Raw genomic sequence first — 22,678 nt, 5'->3', positions numbered from 1 at the left:
TAAAAAACGTCTTTGTAGGATCTGAATAAATAAGCCCCCTGGTCAAACTGGGGATGCTGGAGGGAATCCACACCATCTAGGGGCTGAAACCGGATGGTTAGCCATGTGCCAGGGAAAAAGTGGGAGCAGCCTGGACCTCCACAAGCACGGCCCCACACAAGTGTGCCAGCCTTGCTCGTGAAGTCAGCGGTGATTTCAGCAAGGCACGGACCCCATATGTGACTTTCCCTCTGGAAATGTCTCTTCCGCTAACATCCGTTCTTTCATTCATTCAGCAAACATTTACTAAGCACTTACTTGGTGTATGTGCTTGGGATAGATTAGGGAACCAACAAAGATCTCTGTCCTTCTGGAGCTTGCCTCCTACAGAGCGAGGAGGGCAGGCCGTGGTGGAAGGACCAGGAGAAGTGGGGAGGGAGCAATAAACTAGCGTAACAGGTCTCACACGAGGAGGAGGAGGTGGCGATCCTCAAAGAAAAGCGGGGGCAGGGGAGGGTGTCATGGACTGAGCTGGAGGAAGGGGGCATCCTGATCCTGCCAGCAGAGCCTGTCCCCCAGGGGGGCCTCCCCCCAGCTCCCCCTGGGGGCTGCAGAAGCCTCCCAGGGACAGACCCACACGTGTGCTGCCAAGGGCTGTGCCGTGAGACCTGACCGCTTCTGTCCTCTTCACTCACCTCAGTTGGTGGCCGTGCTGAGAGAGGTCAAGTACCTGAACTTCCAGCAGCAGCAGGACATCCCCAGGAGCGCCGAGAACCTGTTCTCCCAGTACGAAACCTTCCGGAAGTTCGTGGGCAACTTGGAGCTCATTGTCGGCTGGTACAACGAGGTGAGCTGGTGCCGCATTGCGTTTTTGGGTGCTGCATTTGCGGGGGTTTCATTTAGGACAAAGGTGTACGAGCCCTACGTGGAGCAGAAGGGAATGCGTTTCCGTGGATGAGTGGCTGGAGCCTCCCTCTGGGTGAATCCCTGTCCCTGCCTTTTCCACCTCCTACAGTCGCCCACATTCCGGGGCTGGAGGCCACGTCACGCCACCCACAGATCACAGCACCTCCACTCCTGATCACAGCACGTCACACTCCCTTCTTCTCATTTGTTTTATCGCCTCCCTCTTATAAGGACCTTGCCATCCAGTTGGGCCCACCAGATGTCAAGGCCCTTAACTGAATCACGCTGCAAACCCTCTTTTTTGCCAAAGGCGATGTGACATAGTATCACAGGTCTTGGGAATTAGGAAGTGGCCATCGTTGGGGGCCATTATTCAGCCTACCATAGACGCCTCATCCAAAAGGGGCCAATGAGCTTCTTTCTCCTTGAACCCTGGGAGTTTGGGTTTTAATGTTTATTTACTCCTGGCCGTTCGGGGTCTTCGTTGTTGTGCACGTGCTTCCTCTAGTTGTCTTCAGGCTTCTCAGTGCGGTGGCTTCTGCCGTTGCAGAGCACGGGCGCTGGGTCCATGGGCTCCGCAGCTGTGGCTCACAGGCTCAGCTGCCCCATGGCATGTGGGATCTTCCCTGACCGGGATCAAACCTGTGTCCGCTGCATTGGCAGGATCAGCTGGGAAGCCCGAACCCTGGGAATTTGGAATTGGGTCCCAGCCTCATTTACCACTGGAGTCCTGGGGCAGCAGAGAAACCAGAGCGAGCAGAAACTCGGGCTGCAGAAGGAAGGGAGCAGATGGCCAGAGAGGCCCTGAGAGTGGCCTGTGAACCATGAAATCCCAGGGCCTGTCTTAAGTGCATGTCCTTGAATTAGCTTCCTCCAGAAACAACTTTCTTCAGGCTCAAAGAAGGTCATGTTCATCCATTCCCTAGAATGCGCCCCCAGCCATGGCATTTAGGAAAAATGGAAGCCTTAGAGATGCAGTCACATGGAAAAATTTTCAGGGGTTACTTTCAGTGCAAGAGTCTTTTGGGTTTTTTTTAAGAATGATGCAATCAGAAACAAACAAAAAATCCCACAAATATTAATTAGAATAAAACAGAAAACTATCTTCCACTTCTGTATTTCCAAACAAACCCCAACCAAGCACATGCTCGGGAAGCACGTTAGCTTCAGCAGTGAACGACATTGTTCAAATAAAAATGTTGGACAAGAATGGACAAATTTTAGGCAATGTTAGACAGGACCTGGAGCTAAGTGTCTACAATGACCCTTAGTATTGATACTGGCTCCCCTCTCTGGTGATGCTCCTGGGGTCCCTTAGATCAGGGGTCCCCAACCTCCAGGATCTGATGCCTGATGATCTGAGGTGGAGTTGATGTAATAATAGTAGAAATAAACTGCACAGTAAATGTAAAGCACTTGAATCATCCCAAAGCCATTTCCCCTATCCCTGTCGGTGGAAAAATTGTCTTCCACAAAACCAGTCCCTGGTGCCGAAAAGGCTGGGGATACTGCCTTTAAAGCGCTTCTTGTTCTTAACATAGTTTCTGTTGTCAAGAGAGACCCCAGGCCCCCAGACTGCTCATATCCATTAATGCCTGAGCTAGGCAAGAGTGGAGGTGGGGGTGAAGCTTTAAAGAATCTGCTGGGGACGGGGTGAAGGAGATGTCTGGGAAGAATGTCCTAAAGGTGTAGATTTATAACATAGCTGTTGAAAAGTACTAAACAGGGCATATTGAGTGGATCCCATCACCGTGGGCTTTGTTTACTCTGGGCAATCACAGAAGGGTAATACTATTTAGCTCTTGTCTGGGCTATTGGTGTAACTGTTTAATAGCCAAAGGTTGATAAATGGAATCAAAATTTCACATTGACTCACTTTATAATCCTGTCAGTGCTCTCTTTTACTTCTGTCTGCTTTCCACTGGTAATAGCCATTAAGCTTTATTTCTCTGCCCATACTATACCTTTTCTAGCAGGGCATTGAAAAGGAGGACATGGGTGGGGAGGGGGCTCCATTTAAAGTACTAAGTATATGTCAAGGGTTATTGTGAAAGGCAAATAGCATCTAACGTGCAATTTAACTTCTGTGTACATCCCTCACTTTATATAGACCTATCCTTGAGAACCTTACGTGTAAATCAGAATGTTACCAGATAGGACAATATTCTGAAGCACAAATGGTGCTTATTATTTAAAAGAATAATTTATATTAAAAAAAAACTGTGTACACCCTCCATCTGTTTTTCTATTCTGTGAACTGATGCTTTCAAGCATTACATGAATTTCTTAGCTCGGGGCAGACCCAGATTGAGCCTGTGTGGAACCTCCCTTGCAGTTCATTCTGATGCTTTAACTAGTGGAACGGCTTCTCCACAGATCCTGGACCTCCTCTGTATAATCACATTTTAAGCCTTAAATCACGGCCCAGGCGATGTTCTGAGAAATGCCCCAGAAACGTCCCAGTTACCAGTGTGTATTCCTCTGATTTCCTTTTTTATGATTCTAAGCTTCCCCGGTGATTGAATGGCAGAGAATCCGCCTACAATGCAGGAGACTCAGGTTCTATCCCTGGGTCGGGAAGATCCCCTGGAGGAGGGCGTGGCAACCCACTCCAGTACTCTTGCCTGGAGAATCCCATGGACAGAGGAGCCTGGTGGGCTACAGTCCACAGAGTCATAAAGAGTTGGGCATGACTGAAAATTTTGGATTATATACACATTGTTTTTGCGTTAGTGAATTTCCTCCTCTTTCTATCCCATAACATAAGTGATTCAGAGTTAAGCATATACATAAATCCTTGATGATTAAAAAAAATAATAATTTTAAAAGTTGGAATCTCCTGAAGTTTGTGCACATAATTCCCAGTTAAATCACACTAACGGTAGCTGGTTTGGTTGGTATTGAGTAATAAACACCCTTACCGGAGACGATTTTAAATCTGCATGCATTTGGAACAAATGCCCTGAAACTGTAGCCTTTGTTTTGCAGATAAAGACCACCATGAAGGACGTAGAATTTCCACTGATAAAGTCAGAGTTGGAAGCAATTGATGTCAAATTATTGAATGCTGAGACGACACTGTTCTGGAATGGTGAAGGTGTGAAGGCAATATTTGCTTCCCTTTGACTTAAACTTGGGTGAGAGGGACGGAGGGGGCGTCCAACCCGTCGAGCATCTGGAGTTCTTGTGGAATCAGTGATCTGCCACTTGGGGATGGGGAGGTCCTGATTCTGAAGGGACACATGATGTGTGTTATCCCTGCGTGCTGCCTTTCTGGAAGTTCTCCACCATTTTCTCTGCTTCAGGCTCCAGAGAGGCAGAAGGACTTGCCCAGAGCTGTGTCACAGCAATGATTGTCAAGTCAGCCTTTGCTAAACTGTTCCTTTTGTAAGATCCCTTCATGCTTCTCTATCAGGTGTGTTTGAATATATTCAAGAGATGCGAGAAATTCTACACAACTTGCAGAACAGAATACAAAAAGCAAAGCAAAACGTAGAGGGGATTTCCCAGGCCATGAAGGTGAGTAACCCGCAAAGCTCAGCGTGCGTGTGTGTGCTAAGCCGCTTCAGTCGTGTCCGGCTCTGCGACTCTGTGGACCACAGCCCACCAGGCTCCTCTGTGCATGGGATTCTGTAGGCAGGAATACTGGAGTGCATGGTTGTGCCCTCCTCCAAAGGATCCTCCCCACCCAGGGATCACACCCGAGTCTCTTATGTCTCCCACACTGGCAGGCGGGTTCTTTACCACTAGTGCCACCTGGGAAGCCCCAGAGTGGGGCTTAAATAGGGACCTGGGAGAGAGTCCTGCGGAAACGGGCCCCTCGGAGATGCCCACGTAAAGTGCCCAGGGCAGCAGGGACCTGCTGGGTGAGGCTCAGGGCCACAGAATGGTGACATCAGGGTGGCTCCAGGGCAGAAAAGCCCCAGGTCGCTCTGCAGAGTTCCATTCCATTTGGTTCTATTGAGCTCAGCAAACATGGGGGCCACACCCTCTGCCGGGCGGATACCAGGAATGAGGGTGCAGTCAGGGAAGAGGTGCTAAGACTCAGCCCTGCTGGGAACATGTTCATCATTCAATGAAGAGCAGCGCGGGTCATTTCTCTCAAGCCCTATCCAGAAAACTGGGGGATAGCCTTCCCTGGCACCCCTTCCCCAACATGGTCTGTCATCAAGGCCCGAATCCACAGACACCTGCCATGGGCCATCATAATCAGTTCATTAGAAACATCTCATCTGTGTTGAGACATCTTTGGTTTATCTTGGTATGAAACTCTTTCCTACATTATAGTTCACATTCGTTTCATCACCATCCACTTAGATGTAACTCAATAAATTGTAGGCAAAAGCCACTGCTCACCCCACTTATTTCTGATTCAGTTTTCATTTGATCAGACTATTTCCTCAAATCATTGCCTCAGAAAGGATATGTTGATGACCTGCTTTCTGAGTCCTTGCTTGTCTAAAGCTCTGTCTTTGGATCTCACCTAGCTTGTCCAAATAAAGGATTTTTTGATATGGTTCTTTTCTTTCAGTAGTCTAGAAAGATCTCTATATTCATCTGCTCTAGCTACCATAGCAAAGGACCAGAGACTGGGCAGCTTACACAGCAGAAATTTATTGTCCCACAGTCCTGAAGGTGAGAAGTTCAAGATCAAGGTGCTAGCAGGTTCAGTTCCTCCTGAGGCCTATCTCCTGGGCATGAAGATGGCTGTCTTCTCCCTGTGTCCTCTTCAGTTCAGTTCAGTCACTCAGTCGTGTCTGATTCTTTGTAACCCCTTGGACTGCAGCCCGCCAGGCTTCCCTGTCCATCACCAACTCCTGGCGCTTACTCAAACTCATGTCCTTTGAGTCGGTGATGCCATCCAACCATCTCATCCTCTGTCATCCCCTTCTCCTCTTGCCTTCAATCTTTCCCAGCATCAGAGTCTTTTCCAATGAGCCAGCTCTTTGCATCAGGTGGCCAAAGTATTGCAGCTTCAGCATCAGTACTTCCAGTGAATATTCGGGACTAATTTCCTTGAGGATTGACTGGTTGGATCTCCTTGCAGTCCAAGGGACTCTCAAGAGTCTTGAACACCACAGTTTCTCTGTGTTCTAATTTCCTCTTATAAGGACACCAGTGGTATTGGATTAAAACCCGTCTTAATGACCTCACCTGAATCACCTCTTTAACGGCCCTCTCTCAAATGTGGTAACATCCTGAGTGTTAGAGATTAGGACTTCAACATATAAATCTGGCGGGAGGCACAGTTCAGGCTGCAGCCACCCCTTCTCGTAGCCATGACGTTGGAAAGCCTGTCTGTGGTACGACTTCCCTTTCTGTCCCTGTTCTCTCTGACCAGAGGTGGACAGTCCTTGGTCATAATCAGGGCTCAGACACATCACCAGCGTGTGTCCAGACGTGTATCTCCTTTTGTTAATATCCCCTGGATTCACAAGGAGCTTTCAGTCTGAAAACAGCAGCATTTCCCCAGTCCCCAGGCACTTCCTCCAGTCACTATTCTCTCCCTTGTGTCCCTTTGGTCCTGGACACTGAGCATCATCACACACGTCTCTGGATCCAGCCTCCATGTCCCCTTGCCTCCAGCCCTGTGGTTCCTGATGAGAGGGTCAGATACTGCTTTCCCTAGGCAGGCTCCTTCCAGACCTGATGGGGTGAAATGCCCAGGGGTCTCTCTGTGGTCCCCCAAGGCCCCTGTTAGTTTTGAGTCACATCACTGAAGACTATCTAACAGTGCTTGGTGGTCCCTCAGCCTCTGTGAGGCCCACCTGGGGCGGGGACACTTACTCCTAAAGGTGTATTGGGAAGGAGTGAGACTGGAAGCTTTTTCTCCAGGCGCTTTTTTCCTGCTCATGTTTTCCCTCCAGGACTGGTCAGCCAACCCGATGTTTGAAAGGAAGGACAATAAGAAAGAGGCCCTGTTAGACTTGGACGGGAGGGTGGCCAACCTCAGCAAGCGCTACACCGCAGTCAAGGATGCTGGCCTGAAGATCCAGGCCATGGTCGCGGTGAGGAGATGCCTGGGAGGGCCTTTGAGAGCCCACGTGCTTTCAGTAGCCAGGGAGGAAGGAGCAGGGTGGGCAGGGGGCTGGAAGTTTCACAAAACGCTGGATGTCTGCAACCTTTAACCCAGGAGTCTGATTTTATAACAGCAGACTCTGCTGATTGCTCAGCTGGAAGCCTGATCCTCTGGCCATGTGTCTGTCCTCCTCTAAGGATGTCAGAGCCTCCTCCCCTTACATAAATCGGTGTGGACAAGTGACATATTTCTACAGGGTTCCTGAGAGTAGTTGAATCTGGGGCCAGCAGGCCACCTTGGAGGAGGAGGGTCTGCTGAGCTGTTCTTTTGGTCAAATCTTTGCTCAGAAGGTCCTCACTCCCATGGAGTGACTTGACTAGGCCAAGAAATAGTTTTTTCCAGGTCCTTTTCCTTTGCCCTGGTGCCAGAAGGTCCCAGTAAATTAACTTGTTAAACGGCAAAAAGGTTACTTGAAAGAGTTAACTGATTAACTTGTTAACACTCCCAGATGTATTGGAAACAATACAGGAGAGAGAAATCTGGCTCAGGGTCAGGAAGAGGCTTTGTCATCACATACCTTTGCTAGAGTCCTCGACTCCCATAATAGTCATGTGAAGCATTGGTTTCTCCCTTACACTGAAGCTATTTAAGCCTGTGTCTTCTCTTCCTTATTAGAATGTAACTGCCTGAGGGTACAGGCTGGGTCATGTTCATCTTCGTGTTTCCTTGTAGCTCTCAGTGTCTTATAGATTCATCTACCCACCCACCTAACCATTCAACCATCCATCCACCCATCCATATACCATTCACCCATCTGTTGCTCATTCAACAATCAACCCATCCATTCATCCATCCAACCATTCACCCACTTATCCTCCCACCCGTTCACTCATCCACCCACCCACTCACTCACCCATCCATCCATCCACCAGCTCCTGCCCTGCTCCAGACATTCAGCTTAGTGCTGGAGGTATAATTGTGTGAAGGACAGTCAATTCCTATCCTTGCAATGCTTGGCATCAAGGGAGAGGTACAGACCAAAGACAAACAGAATAATTCAGCATTGTCATCTGTGCCATTACAGACACAAATAATGGGTCACTAGAGGGAACACAGGTGGGGGGCAGGGACAGGAGCCAAACCTGAGGTGAATGGGGGTGGTGATCAAGGAGGGTCAAGGAGAAGAAGGCCATACCTGGCATGAATGGGAAGGAACAGCCTAGACAAAGACACTGACCTAGGAAGAGCCTGGCACATTCAGGAAGCCAAAACCAGACCTCTGCATGTGGAGTGAGTGAGCGAGTGAGGACAAGGGTAGTCCAGAAAGTCGTTGGATAAATTGGCTTAAAGAAGGGAACGGGTAGACCCAGTGAAACAGCAATCAGCCATGTGGTTCTATTTGCAGGAAAATGCAGAACTCTTCAGAGCGGATACGACAAGCCAGTCCTGGAAGGATTACGTCAACTACATTGACAGCATGGTCTTAGATGAATTTGACCAATTCATTCGCAAGTCTCTAAGTTACCTGATAGACAACATGGTTGCAGATGTAAGTAACAGATGTGAGATTTATGTATATGCATTCACATATACATGTATTTGGAGAAGGCAATGGCACCCCACTCCAGCACTCTTGCCTGGAAACTCCCATGGACAGAGGAGCCTGGTAGGCTGCAGTCCATGGGGTCACTGAGAGTTGGACATGACTCAGTGACTTCACTTTCACTTTTCGCTTTCATGCATTGGAGAAGGAAATGGCAACCCACTCCAGTGTTCTTGCCTGGAGAACCCCAGGGACAGCGGACCCTGGTGTGCTGCCATCTATGGGGTCGCACAGAGTTGGACACAACTGAAGCAACAGCAGCAGCAGCAGCAGCATATATGTATTATAAATATGAGATAAGGTTTACATTGGAATCTATAATTGTGGTTTCCTGATGAAAGAACAGACTTATTAAACTCTGCCTAGGGTGACCAGCTTGTCCTGATTTCAAACCTGAAAGTCCTGCACCCTGGGACATCTGGTCATCCTGAATGTGCTGCAGCATAAATGGGCTAAGCACACTGCCACAGAGCCGAGCTGACCTATGTTGCTGCCGGGTGAGGAAAAGCAGGCACCCCTGGCCCCTCCTTACGTTAAACGGTGGTGGGATGTGCCCTCCTGTTGGCAGCAGTCATCCACCAACCCTTTCCACCCTCTGCCGAATCGAGCAGAAGCTTAAACCAGGTCAGCAGAGTGGATTTGCTGGTTAATTGCATCCTGGCCTCTTCCCCTGAGCTGTGCCCTGCCTGTGTCTTTGTCACTGCAGGGGCTCCCAAGTGACTTTGGATACTGCCCAGGAGGGCGAGATCAGAGACCAAGCCCACTCAGCTCACTCTCAGGAGAGGGTGGTAGGCACCACAGTGAGACACCCTGACCCAGCTGCAGAGGGCAGTTGTCACCAGAGCATCAGTGGACCCCAGAGTCTGTTGGTGAAAGTAGATGGCATTACTAGCTGTAGGGCTCACCAACGGCTTCCCTGGTGGCTCAGTGGTAAAGAATCTGTCTGCCAATGCAGGAGACGTGGGTTCAGTCTCTGGGTGGGGAAGATCCCTTGGAGAAGGAAATGGCAACCCACTCCAGTATCCTTGCCTGGGAAATCCCATGGACAGAGAGGAGCCTGGTGGGCTAGGGGTCACAAATGAGTCAGACACGACTTAGTGACTAAACAACAACAAAGACTCAGCAAGCAAGGTATAGCAAAGCAATATCTGCAATGAAGGTAGCTAATGTGGAGTATTTATCCCTACAAATAGAGAAGTCACAGTCAAATGGTTGATGAAGCCCTGATAACACAGTGGGAGAAAGTCCCAGGGAGGCTCTGTATTTGCAAGCGGCTAACCAGCAAGAGTGGCCCCCCCGAGACAGAGGCTCAAGAAAAGTCTGCTCAACTGAGTTCATGACAGCTGACCTCTACCACTTAGCTCACTCAGGCACTAGTGCAGACTCTTCCCCCAGTCATAGAGACGGGGGGCTCTTGAGCTGGCCACCCGCAGGGCCAGTGTGGACTACATTTGGAGGAAGGTTAGTAGCCATGGAGCAGGTCCTGAGCACCTGTGGGCCTCGGTCTGCACTCTTGAGATTTACTGGTGCATTGGCTGGGCTCCATCCTATCCTCTGACACCCAAGACCACACCTAAGATCTGCAACCTCACAAGGAGGATCCAGGAACAGACAGGGTTACGGTATGCCCACTTTGTAAACAGGACCTCTGTGGAACGTGAGGCTTGTCCTTTCTGGAGCTCAGCAGAGGCCATCCTGCCTGGCTGGGACCCGCTCCCCTTCCCCCTGCCCCACACGTTCTGTATGTTAACTATCCGTGTATGTTAACTAATCCCTGCGGTAAACCCAAGAGATGGGAACAACAATTGTCTCTGTTCTATGAAACAAGCCTGCTCATTTTATATATCTAGGAAACGACATCGAGGTTCTCGCCTGAGACCACGCAGCTGGTCAGTCTCAGACACGGGCTTAAACACAGGTAGTAGGTCTCCTCGGCACTATTTCATTGCTACTCCATCTAGCTTGGACGCCCAGCCTGCATTTGGCCTGGTGGTGCTGCACTGGGCCGCACAGTTCTTGCTCATGGGCCCTTGGTGGGGAGTGTGCTCTCTGTAGTGGTCCCAGCCAGCAGGAGCCAGCCCTAGGCCTTGTTTGGTGCCTGGGTGAACACCAGACATCGAGAACAGTTGGCCAAGGGCAGGGCCTTGACCCTGTAACACCCTGTTTTAGGAGAGCGTCGCGCCACTGTTCGAGGTCCGCATGGAGCTGGAGGAAGACGGGCTGGTCTTCAATCCATCCCTGGAGGTGGGCGGGGACCGAGGCTTCCTGGCGCTGATCGGGAGCCTGGTCACCGACATCTACAACGCAGCCAAGCTCATCCCTAGACTGGCCAAGGGCAGGATGCACTATAAGGTCAGTCTGGGCTTGGTTACAGCCCCATCTCTTTCCCTGCCATCAACTGCTACCCGGGGTCAGAATCGCCTTACTGATGCGGCAGCGCTTGGTCACGCGTGTGTGTTTCATGGTGGTGGTCCCGTGTGTGAGGAGCCCAGGGGCTTCCGTTCTATCAGGTTCCCAGGGGACGGTGGCCTGGATTTCTCTCCCTCTGAGTGGACCTGTCCTTGGTTGACCTGGTTTTCATTCCCTCAACACCTCCCCACCCACAGCGAGATGCCAAGTGTGCCTTCCCGCCACACTTCCTGCTATTTCCCTCCCTCCCGTAATTTACAGTCTGTGATCCTCTGAGCATGCAGGCTCTTTGACAAATGTGCCTTCCACTGGCTCCCACACCCGTTTGCTCTGAATGCTTTAAATACCCACCCACGACATAAAACACAGATCAGATCCTGGGGATGCAAAGGCGGGGGAAATTCAGCCTCCCCCTGAAGGGGGAGGTCTGAGAAGGTGTGCTTGTTGGAGCACAATTTGTGGGGCAGTTAAACATTGGAAAAGACCTAAATGGCCATCAAATACAGGAGTCCTTCATAGCTTCAGGCCCATCTGGACAAAGGCGTCTAAATGAGTCACAAAAGGGAGCCCGGGATGGAAGGAAGCTCGTGACGTGTTATCAAGCGTTTATCAAGCTGCAGAACTATGCTTAGAATGTGATCTCATTCATTTAAGCAAACAAAAGCCTGTCTTCCTAAGGACGCACTCCAAACTGTCAAGAGTGCTCACTTCTGGGAAACAGGATGGGGGCGAAGGAGGCAGGAGGACAGGGGACATAAAGGGGGCTTTTTGTTTCATATACTCTGCCTTGTTTGAACTTCTTGATGATGGGTGTATATTATTTGTAACAACAAACATTTCCAGTAAGATGCTCTGTGCTGTCAGGGACAGGTATGTGTGTACGTGCGTGTAGTGATGTGAGGACAGGAGGAAATACCTGGCCAGGTTAAGGACAGCTCCCCAGAGCAGCTGATGTGCATTCTGAGTCGTGAAGGACGGAAGGAGATTCCCAGGCAGAGAGAACGGTTTGAGGATTCCTGAGCCACACAGAGGTAGTGTTCCAGGCCCAAGTGCACACAATGAGCTGCTCTGGAGCTTAGCAGTGAACCGCACCACCAGCAATCCACTCAGGCACAGACGTGTGGGACTGAACATAGGCCGGTGAGAGCCGGAGCCCGACACGTGGCTCTGGAGTCTGAAGGGCCGCACCTCTGGGGCTCCTCCACCCGCCTTGGGGTCCTCGCGTGATACAGCAGAACAGAGCAAGGCAGAGTAAGGGTCCCGGTGACCCGGCCACACCCCAGGCTGTGCACACCCCGCCCTGGTCTCATCTGCAAGATTTTAACTTATCGAGGCAACTGGGTGACTACAGAGAGACGTCAGTGCCACTGATAGAAAACGTAATGTTGTTCACAGCTCCCCACGAAAGGAGAGGCGCGGGCGGCCATGCAGGGGCGAAGTGGGGAGCTGCAGGTTTGGTCAGGAGGCAGGAGGAGGATGGAGGGAAGCCCAGGCCAGAGGCTGGTAGGGCTGGGGAAACTGCTCCGGATGGGCCCCAGGGTCATCTCTGGTTATCTGGTACCTGGCGCTGGGGTGATGGAGCAGGGGGAACATGGGCTTGGGATATGAGGGTTGGTTAGATGAAGGAGGTGATTGGGCGTTTGGCTGGTTTGCACAAGAAAGGCGTGCCCCCATCCCAGCCCTTTGCTCTCTTAGAAGTGGCTGGCCCTGCGGGGGTGGGTGGGGATTGGGCAGTCTCTCCCCAGCCAGCAAGATTTTTTTTTCCTTCTTTTGTACCACACAAGACTCTTGAGAGTCCCTTGGACTGCAAGGAGATCCAACCAGTCCATTCTAAAGATCAGTCCTGGGTGTTTATTGGAAGGACTGATGCTAAAGCTTAAACTCCAATACTTTGGCCACCTCATGCGAAGAGTTGACTTGTTGGAAAAGACTCTGATGCTGGGAGGGATTGGGGGCAGGAGGAGAAGGGGACGACAGAGGATGAGATGGCTGGGTGGCATTACCGACTCGATGGACATGAGTCTGAGTGAACTCCGGGAGTTGGTGTTGGACAGGTAGGCCTGGCGTGCTGCAATTCATGGGGTCGCAAAGAGTCGGACATGACTGAGCGACTGAACTGAACTGAACAACACCAGGCAGCTTGTAGGAATTTTAGTTCCCTGACCAGGGATCGAACCCACGCCTGCAACATTGAGAATGCTGAGCCCTTAACAACTGGACTGCCAGAGAATTCCCAGCAAGATTTTTTAAGATGCTAAAACTTCTTACTGCTGCTGTGTAGTCATTTCAGTCGTGTCTGACTCTGTGTGGCCCTATGGACTGCTGCCCCCCAGGCGCCTCTGTCCATGGGATTCTATAGGCAAGAATACTTGTTATGATATAGAAACTTCAAAAAATACGTTTCGTACATACCCCCCGCCTTGAGATTTTCCAGTTATGGGAGCCAGTCGCTACCTTTTTGCTAAGACCGATTTGGAATGCGTTTTGTCTCTTGAAATGCAAAAGGCCTGTCCACCCAGGGTCTTCCATGCTCCTGCTGCAGCCATCCATGTGGTCTTCACTCAGGTCCTCAGATACGTGCCTCCTCTCAGCGCAGGCCCTTTGCTGTTTCTCTAGCTCTTCACCTCCCATCCATCAGCTCTCAGACCAACAATCACTTCTCAGGGGGTGTCCCCCAACCTCCTCCCCGCTACATCTGAATACAAGGATGAGAGTCATGATGACTCAGTTTTTGATTTACTGATAAACGTGTGACCCCAGTCCTGGACTGTCCACATCCCCATGAGCCCTGTCCACACTCCCAGTGCCCCCTCCCACCACGTGTACACAGCAGGTGAGTAACTACTAAATGAATGAAGCTATGGGTGAGTCATCCTGGGGTCTGCCAGGCAAAAAGTCACGTCCGGCGTACCTTCACGTGGGAGAACGTCGCCAATGGACAAGTGTCCCCTCCTCTCATCTCGGGAGGTTAGTGACACTTGAACCAACAGGGAGCTGCTCCCCAGGTCAGGGAGACCGCGGGGCGAAGCCCTCACCCGTCCGTTCCCCTCCTGCCCGCCTGCAGACCGACCTGGAAGACATGACGGACCTCATAGAGATGCGAGAGGAGATTTCCACCCTGGTCATCAACGCCATGAAGGAGGCCGAGGAGTACCAGGACTCCTTCGAGCGCTACTCCTACCTGTGGATGGACGACCCTCAGGAGTTCATGAGGAACTTCCTCACTTACGGGCACGCCATCAGCCGGGAGGACCTGGACGGCCACCCCGAGGAGACCCTCCCCAAGACGCCGCCCACCCTCGCCCAGTTCCAGCAGCAGGTGTGTTGGGCCTTGCCCACTGGTTTTCTCGCTTCTGGAATCAACCACTCCCTCCCCGCCCCCACTGCTGTGGAGAGGCATTGGGTTTGATTGAAAACTCGGCTGAACGTTTTTTTTAATGTAGGTTTTATTATTATTCAAGTATGGAGAGACCAACAGACCAGCAGAGAGCCACCATGAAAAGAGGGCTCCCGAGAGCAGGGGGCACTCCAGGCCATGGGTGTCGCCAGCGGGGCACCAGGGTCAGGAGACAGAGAATGAGGGGAAAGCATGACCGAGAACTCACGCTGGGGTCCTCATGGGAAGGAACAAGCAAGGCAGGGCAAGCCGGCTTCGGATGGGCTGGTTTGAGCCATTTCAGTGACTCGGGTGTATCAGCTGTCTCAGGTTGTCAGGTACCTTGCCCCTGGGTGATATCTGAGCAGGTGGACAGTGGCCTCAAGTGTGAGAGCAGGTGGTAAAAATTGGGGTGCGGACTTTGGTTCATTGTTTGCACATGAAACAATGTGGTCCTTGGCCGGGGTGTGTGTGGATTGTCTGCTATCTCTAGGAATGAGCCAGCCTGTGACTAGGGGCGGGCTTGTCCCTCCAGGGTCAGCAGGGCCACCAATGCCAAAACATCAGGAATGTAGAGCATGAGGGGAATTTCCTGGTGGTCTGGCAGTTAGGACTCGACTCTTCCTGGGTTTGCTCCCAGGTCAGGGAACTAAGATCCTTCAAAACACATGGAGTGGCCAAAATATATATGTATATTAAAACACAAGAAAACGGAATGAGCTTACAGACCTTCATGTCTTTTCCTGAAGCTTGGTGAGGGTGGCCCAGCCACAGGGGAGATGCTCGGGGTAGGGGACACAGTCTCTCCCACAGTGGGAGGGGGACAGCTGGCTGCCGATCTTGAAAGCCTCGAGGACAGGCAGCAGCACAAAGCTGGTGGAGTCAAGGGTGCCCTGTGGCGCCCAGGACCCTTGCACCCCTCGGAACTTTAGTCATGCCCTCCTTCAGAAGCCCTGCTGGCCTCACCCAGTGATGTCCCTTTCTGACAGCCTGTATCCATGTTCAGCGATAGACTTCTGGGCTGCAGGGGCAGTCAGCTGGGGCTGGGAGAAGGAAAGGAGCACATTGTGAGGGCCTCCCCTGCTGCCACGCGCTGTGCTGGCCCCACCACAGCAGCCCAAGAGCTGAGCAGGTCCTTGCCTCCCAGATTGACTCCTATGAGAAGCTGTACGAGGAGGTGTCCAAGTGCGACAACACCAAGGTGTTCAACGGCTGGTTGCAGTGCGACTGCCGCCCCTTCAAGCAGGCCCTCCTCAACACCATCAAGCGCTGGAGCCTCATGTTCAAGCGGCACCTGAGCAACCACGTCATCAACAGGTGGGCACCGGACCGCTGCCCCGCGCCCACCCCCACCCCCACCGGCCTGACGCTGACCACACCCCAGAGAGCCTTGTGCCAGGGCCCCCAGCCAGCTGGGTGTGGAGTTGAAGGTCAGGTTTAGAAACCAGTGGCCCCACGGAGGATGGGTCCCAGCAGGAAAGTGTCACCTGGCAGGGAGTGGGGGCCCTGGTTCCTCAATCATTGCTTCTTTACTGGGCACTTACCGTGTCTGGCCAACAGGTGCCAAGGAATCCTTGAGGAGCCCTGAGTTGGGCAGGGAAGCCTGGCATAAAACTCAAGGGTGGTACCTGTGCAGTTATAGGCGGTGGTGGCTGGGAGTCACCAGGAGCCCTGAGAATGTGTAATCCCGCTCCTCCATCCAGGAGGCCCTGCAAAGGCCACCCGTAGATGTGACCCTACCCGGGACTCACCGATCAGTTGAGCTAGTGAAACATGGGGCGCCAGGCAGACAGGGACACGGCCCTCCCCTAGAGGGGGGCGCCCATCACATGCGGCCTCATACCCACCAGCCTCGCGGACCTGGAAGCCTTCATGAAAGTTGCCAGGATGGGCTTAACGAAGCCCGTTAAGGAGGGGGATTATGACGGCCTCGTGGAAGTGATGGGGCATCTGATGAGGGTCAAGGAGAGGCAGACGGCCACGGACAACATGTTTGAGCCTCTGAAGCAGACCATCGAGCTGCTCAAGTCCTACGGGGAGGAGATGCCCGAGGAGACGCACGTGAAGCTGCAGGTAGACTGGCCTGGGATGCCCTGTCGGGGGAGCCAGAGCCCCGCGGGGCATGGCCGCAGGAGGACGGGCCCTTGTGATCTGGAACCTGTGGGCCAAACCTCCTCTTCTAGACCTGAGATTATTGGGGAACAGTGGGGTGGGAGGACAAGGCTCTCCAGAGACGAGGGGACAGGCAGATTGCCTCCCAAGGGTGGGAGGGGAATAGTCCCTGCGTGTAGTTGGCATTTCAGTGGATTAGAAATGCCTTCATGTCCCATGCCTCCTCCTGAGCCCAGCGGGAGCCTGGGCATGAGGGACGGTGGACTGAGAACGGGGTCCGCAGAGGCCCTGCCAAGATTAGGGGCCAGCAGCGAGGCTGAGAGAGAGACCAGCTCCCTGGAAGAGAAGGCTCCCAGGCAGCTCCAGGCCATGGAGCAGAGGGGCCACGGCAGGGGATGCAGGGACTTGAAGAATTCCAGCACTTTATGCTGATTTGCAGGATGTCAGTGTTGGTGCCAATGCATCCGTGTGTGCGGCTGGGTTCGATGCGGGGAGGGAGGGACGGAGGAGATGGGTCCTGCAGGCAGGGTCAAACCACCCCCCAAGGCATTGTCTCCTCCCAAACCTGGCTGCCTCTACTCACTCCCTCTCTCTGCCCTGACTGTGTCCGGTTGCACAGGCCTGACTTCCTGAGCTGGAAGACCCTGACGCCAGCCAGTGCCAAGACCGCCAGCAGAGGGAGAGACAGGATGGTGTGGGTGGCTGTGGTGGCCTCTCGCGCTGCCCAGGCCCTGGTTTAGAGCACGTCATGTTTGGCCCCTTTTCCCCCTGCCCAGGGCTCAGTAAGCACCAGGATTAGAAGTGTGTGTGGCCAGGCCCAGCAGCTCTGGGGCCGTGGACAGGGCAAGTGGGGTGGTAAAAATTCTGATGAGTGTTTGAGGCCTGCCACTGCCAACAAAGACTGTTACTAATTGTAGAAGAAAGTGAAACAATACCTATTTGTGGGCAGAGAGATTAGGGGCTGGGATTTTTGTCTTTAAAATATTTTACGGCAAGTACAATATTTGCCCAAGTGTGGAGAACTTGGAAAATACAAATCTTCATCTGACTGCTAAAGTCATTCTTTCTTTATATATAAAAATGTATTTATTTTAATTGGAGGCGAATTACTTTACAATATCGTCGTGGTTTTGCCGTACATTGACATGGATCCGCCAAGGGTGTACATGTGTTCCCCATCCTGAACCCCTCTCCCACCTCCCTCCCCGTAAAGTCATTCTTGAAATGACAAAACTACAGGAATGGAAGACAGGTTAGTGGCTGCCCAGGTTGGGGATGCAGGGTAGGTGCTGATGCAAAGAGCTGACACAGGACAGTTCCCTCGCAGGGACGAACAGCGAGGTATGTAGACTGTGGTGGGGGTTATGGGAACCTATACATGAGACAAAAATGCCTAGGACTGCACCTGCCTACAGCACACGTAGACTGAGCCTAAAACCGGGTAAAACCTGACAAGTTCCGTCATCTGTTAACAGAAAGACCCCAGGGTCCGATGCTGGCTTGACTTTCGAGCCTTAGCTATATAAGATGCCAGCACTGTGGAAGCCTGTGGGGAGGCACACAGGACTCTTTGTGCTATTTTTTTTTCCAATACTTATTTATTGATTTATTTGCCTGCACTGGGTCTTAGTTGCAGCATGCAACAGCTTTGGCTGTGGCACGTGGGATCTAGTTCCCTGACCAGGGATCGAACCCAGGCCTCCTGCCTTAGGATCGCAGAGTCTTAGCCACTGGACCACCAGGGAAGTCCCTCCCTGTGATATTTTTGCAACTCCCCATGAGTCCATAATGATCTCACACTAGAAAATTTTTAAAAAGAGCAGAAAAGGGAGTGGTCCTTGGCCTTTACCTGCACAGGAACTGCCAGAGCAGTGGACAAACACCAAGAAGCTGGCCATCCAGGTGAAGCAGAACGTGTCGCCCCTGCAGGCCAACGAGGTCAGCATCCTGAGGCGGAAGTGCCAGCAGTTTGAGGTACAGTGGCCTGGGGGGGCGGGGCCAGGGTGTAGCTCCCACCCCGGCCAGGTCCTCGGGCGGGGAGCCTGAGTGTCTCACGTGGTCCTCCCGCAGCTCAAGCAGCACGAATTCAGAGAGAGTTTCAGGCAAGAAGCCCCGTTCAGCTTCAGCGACCCCGACCCCTACAAGTCCCTCAGTAAGGTATTTTTGCTCAAGGAGGAGATGGGGTGGTAACTCTGGGGACCCATCTTTTCTCAAGCTGTCATTCTCATGAGCCCAGAAACACGGCCTCGATGGGACCAGCTTTGGGGCCGAGCACACGTGTGTGTGTGTGTGTTTGTGTGTGGGCACGTGCGTGTGTGTGCACAGACATGCAACCTCAGCCATCCTATGGGGCCTCCCCTCCAGGCCCCATCAGAGAAGCGGGGGGTGGCTAGGGGGACGGATGGGAGTTTGCTGCCTTCCTGTGTGCGTGGGGTCGGAGTACAGTGTGCCCACGGCTCTGAGGGTCACTGGGATGTGACGAGTGGGGGCAGACGGGGAAGGCTGCACCGAGCGCGGGCACCCCGCTCACTGGCTTCCTCCCATGCCCGCAGCAACAAAAGAGCATCGCAGCCATGGAGAGCATCATGGAGGCGCTGTGCAAGTCCGGGAGCCTCTTCGAGGTCAGCGTCCCGGACTACAAGCAGCTTAAGGCTTGTCACAAAGAGGTCCGCCTGCTGAAGGAGCTCTGGGACATGATCATCATGGTGAGGGGCCATTCTGGCTTGGGGGGCGGGTGGGGCAGGCGGAAAGAGGGGGAGGTGGGAGAGGGGTCCACGGGCAGCATCCCAGCACCAAGAAGGGGCAACTCCCGTTATCCCCCCATGACACCCACCTCGGATGGTTGATGGAGGCAGCCCCTCTTCCCAAACACAAGAGTAGGAAGCCTCACTCTCCGCCCCAGGGTCAAGACAGTGTCCACAGCACACCGGCATGTGTTAGTTCCCCATGGTCTCGCCTTTTGGTGCCTCTATTTCCAGAGATATTTCAGTTCTTCTCTTTTTTTTCACTTTTTATTTTGTGGTAGTATGTGTGCATGCCTGCAAAGTCGCTTCAGTCGTGTCTGACTCTGCAACCCCATGGACTGTAGGCCACCAGGCTCCTCCATCCATGGAATTCTCCAGGCAAAAGTACTGGAGTGGGTTGCCATGCTCTCCCCCAAGGATCTTCCCGACCCAGGGATCGGACTTGTGCCCCCTGCACTGGCAGGTGGGTTCTTCACCACTGTGCCACCGAGAAAGCCCTCACTGGAGAACAGCTGGCTAACAGTGCTGTGTCTCAGGTGTCCAGCAACGTGACTCAGTTATGTATATACATGTATCTGTTCCTTTTCAAATTCTTTTCCCATTTAGGTTATCACAGAGTATTGAGAGGAGTTCCCTGTGCTACACAGTAGGTCCCTACTGGCTGTCTGTCTTTTTTATTTTAATAGATAATGCCTTGATTTTAATTTTTTTAATCTCTTGGCCACACTGCGTGGCACGCAGGGTCTTAGTTCCCTGACCAGGGATTGAACCCGTGCCCTCTGCAGTGGAAGCAGAGTCCCAACCACTGGGCCGCCAGGGAAGTCTCCCTGGTTATCTGTCTTAAATACAGCAGTGTGTGCCTGTCAACCCCAAACTCCCAACGCATCCCTCCCTCCCCACCCACCGTGACCTTAAGTTCCTTCTCTAAGTCTGTGCTAGTTCTTCTTCTTTGTGCTCTTGAATGAACTTCAGAATCTGTCAAATTCTCCTCTCTTCAGATAGAAAACTCTCAGACTACACACAGACTTGAATCTACTCTGTGAGCTCATCTGGGGAGGGTTCCCCTCCTGGCAGCAGTATTTGGCATCCCTGCCCAGGAGCAGGCCCTGTCTTGTCATGTATCTTGTTTTTTAGATTACATCTTAGTAAGATAATGTAAATGTCTGTATCCTGACCATGCTGAATTTATCTCTCATAGAGGGCGGAGTCGGGGAGAATCTTTGGAGCCACAGGCTCCATCACAACCACCCCCAAAGGGAGAGAATCCATCAGAGCCTCTAGATACTTCTTTTTTTTTTTTTTTTTTTGCAATTCACTGAATTCAAGTGTCTCGTGCTCGAGTGACCTGACTAAACAATGCTGCTGCTAAGTCGCCTCTGCCGTGTCTGACTCTGTGTGACCCCAGACGGCAGCCCACCGGGCTCCTCTGTCCCTGGGATTCTCCAGGCAAGGACTGAACAATAAGTGAAGTCAACTCAGAAGGCTGCACTGTCCCTTGATAAATACCACTTAGCACACACCCAAGAATGCAGGTTACCTTTCCCAGGCTATAACGATAAGCATTTCCGGTCAGGGTGCTGCAAGAAAAATTGACAAACGATCCGGGGTACTTTTACGATAACAGGATACAGAAGCAGCTTAGACTTAAACCAGAAAAGGCCATCGATTTCCGTGGGGATTAATGCTTCGAGTCTCGGGATTTGCAGAGTCAGTCCCTTGTCAGCGCCCCAACTGTTGGTCATTGTCCGTCAAGGACGTCTACCAAGATCAGGCTGCTCTGCCAGCAACCTCTGGCCCTCTCCAGGACCCCCATCCAGCTCCCAAGCCATTCTCAGCCCACCCTGAATATAAGACTGGAGCTTCTTGGGTTTCCGCCTCCACTCTTGGTAGGGTGGTCCCCCGGTACCACCTGTGTCTCGTTTCATCCTGTTATGAGTGGAATTTCTTCTGGTGTGTCTTTGTCAGTGTAAGCTAGGTTGGGCTTCCCTGGTGGCTCAGTAGTAAAGCGTCCGCCTGCCAATGAGGGAGACCTGGGTTCGGTCCCTGGATCAGGAAGATCCCCTGGAGAAGGAAACAGCAACCCACTCCAGTATTCTTGCCTGGGAGACTGCATGGACAGAGGAGCCTGGTGGGCCACAGTCTTTGGGGTTGCAAAGAGTCAGAAAAGACAACAACAAGTAAGCTAGGTTACTCTGCAGTAACAAACAGCCCTAAAACACAAAATCTCTGTGTTGTTAACCATAGACACATATTTTTCGTTCGTGCAAAGTCCACACTCCAGTTCCAGGCAAACCCTCCACAGCTCAGTGCAAGTGTCCACAACTGCCGAGGCAGGTAGAGGGAACTGTGGGTTCAGCGTTGGCACCTCAGTGCCTCAGGCCCCCCAGGTGACAGGTGTCATCCACATTCCATTGGTTGGGGCAACTTTCATGGCCTCAGCAAGGCATGGGACAGAACAAGATCCTGGTGAGCAGTGACGAAGCCCATGCTTTGCCAAAATCTCTCTTAACTGCTGACTTTTAAATTAAATCTGTCATGGTAGAACTGGGGTTCTTTTTGCCCCCCTGTATCCGGTCACTTTACCAAGCTCTGTCCTTAGTGCTGGAGACTCCTCATTGGATTGTTCCGACCGAGAGCAATGCCAGGAAGGTGGCATGGGTGCCTTCCTGAACCGTCCCCAGTAGAGGGGTCAGTGGGCATTTCTCCACCTCAGGTCAACACCAGCATCGACGCCTGGAAGACCACCAAGTGGAAGGACATCAATGTGGAGCAGATGGACATAGACTGTAAGAAGTTCGCCAAGGATGTGAGGTCCCTGGACAAGGAGATGAAGAGCTGGGATGCCTTCGTGGGGCTGGACAACACTGTGAAGAACATGATCACATCCCTTCGTGCCGTGAGCGAGCTGCAGAACCCCGCCATCCGGGACCGCCACTGGCAGCAGCTCATGCAGGCCACCCAGGTACCACCCTGACGCAGGGGCGGAGGGCAGCGCTCCTCGGGAACTCGCTGCGGGAGTGGGAGGCTGACGCTGGCAAAGCTGGCTTCATGCATGAGCACCCCAGGCCATTACACAGGGCTCCAGGCTCACGGTGGCCCCAAGCTGGGTTAGAGGCTCTGCTGTCACTATCGTGATTTCCTTAATTAATAACTTTTTCACACGGGATTCCATCATTTTCATTTTGTACCAGGCCCTGCAGCCAGTACTGCTTGTAGCATGAATGGTGAATGTCCATGGGGCTCAGGAAGTTTGGGGTGGAGGAATAGTCCTGGGTCCCCCCGTGTACCCCAGGAGCACAGGGTCCTAGCGCCAAAATTTTCCCAGGGATGTTCCCAAGTGGGGAGTGGGAGGGACATTGGCCTTGACACTCACTGAAAGCGAATAGGACCATTCCCACTGTCAGCAAACATTGAACAAAACTCTATGGAACAGCTACTCTGCAGAGGTCCCACATAGATGTCAAGGAAGCAGAGAGGTTGAGGACACAGGCCCTGCACTCAGAGCAGCAAAGGAAAAAAGAACACAGGCC

At 52.3% G+C, this 22,678-nt stretch overlaps 1 protein-coding gene across 1 annotated transcript in view; it reads left to right on the top strand.

The window, feature by feature from the left end:
• The window catches only part of DNAH17 (dynein axonemal heavy chain 17), a 94,108-nt gene that overhangs the window by 13,277 nt on the left and 58,153 nt on the right, over positions 1 to 22,678 (top strand). Inside the window, exons 13-25 of the mRNA XM_040244698.1 lie at positions 680 to 826; positions 3,874 to 3,982; positions 4,301 to 4,404; positions 6,753 to 6,893; positions 8,310 to 8,453; positions 10,677 to 10,859; positions 13,981 to 14,235; positions 15,440 to 15,609; positions 16,143 to 16,365; positions 18,262 to 18,378; positions 18,475 to 18,561; positions 18,957 to 19,109; positions 21,862 to 22,110. Coding sequence (XP_040100632.1) covers positions 680 to 826; positions 3,874 to 3,982; positions 4,301 to 4,404; positions 6,753 to 6,893; positions 8,310 to 8,453; positions 10,677 to 10,859; positions 13,981 to 14,235; positions 15,440 to 15,609; positions 16,143 to 16,365; positions 18,262 to 18,378; positions 18,475 to 18,561; positions 18,957 to 19,109; positions 21,862 to 22,110 — 2,082 coding nt within the window. The remainder of the gene's footprint in view (positions 1 to 679; positions 827 to 3,873; positions 3,983 to 4,300; positions 4,405 to 6,752; positions 6,894 to 8,309; positions 8,454 to 10,676; positions 10,860 to 13,980; positions 14,236 to 15,439; positions 15,610 to 16,142; positions 16,366 to 18,261; positions 18,379 to 18,474; positions 18,562 to 18,956; positions 19,110 to 21,861; positions 22,111 to 22,678) is intronic.

The sequence above is a fragment of the Oryx dammah genome, unplaced genomic scaffold (genome assembly GCF_014754425.2).
Source record: "Oryx dammah isolate SB20612 unplaced genomic scaffold, SCBI_Odam_1.1 HiC_scaffold_8, whole genome shotgun sequence".
Lineage (NCBI taxonomy): Eukaryota > Metazoa > Chordata > Mammalia > Artiodactyla > Bovidae > Oryx > Oryx dammah.
Note: the sequence above shows the minus strand (reverse complement) of the source record. Positions and strands in the feature narration are given on the sequence as shown.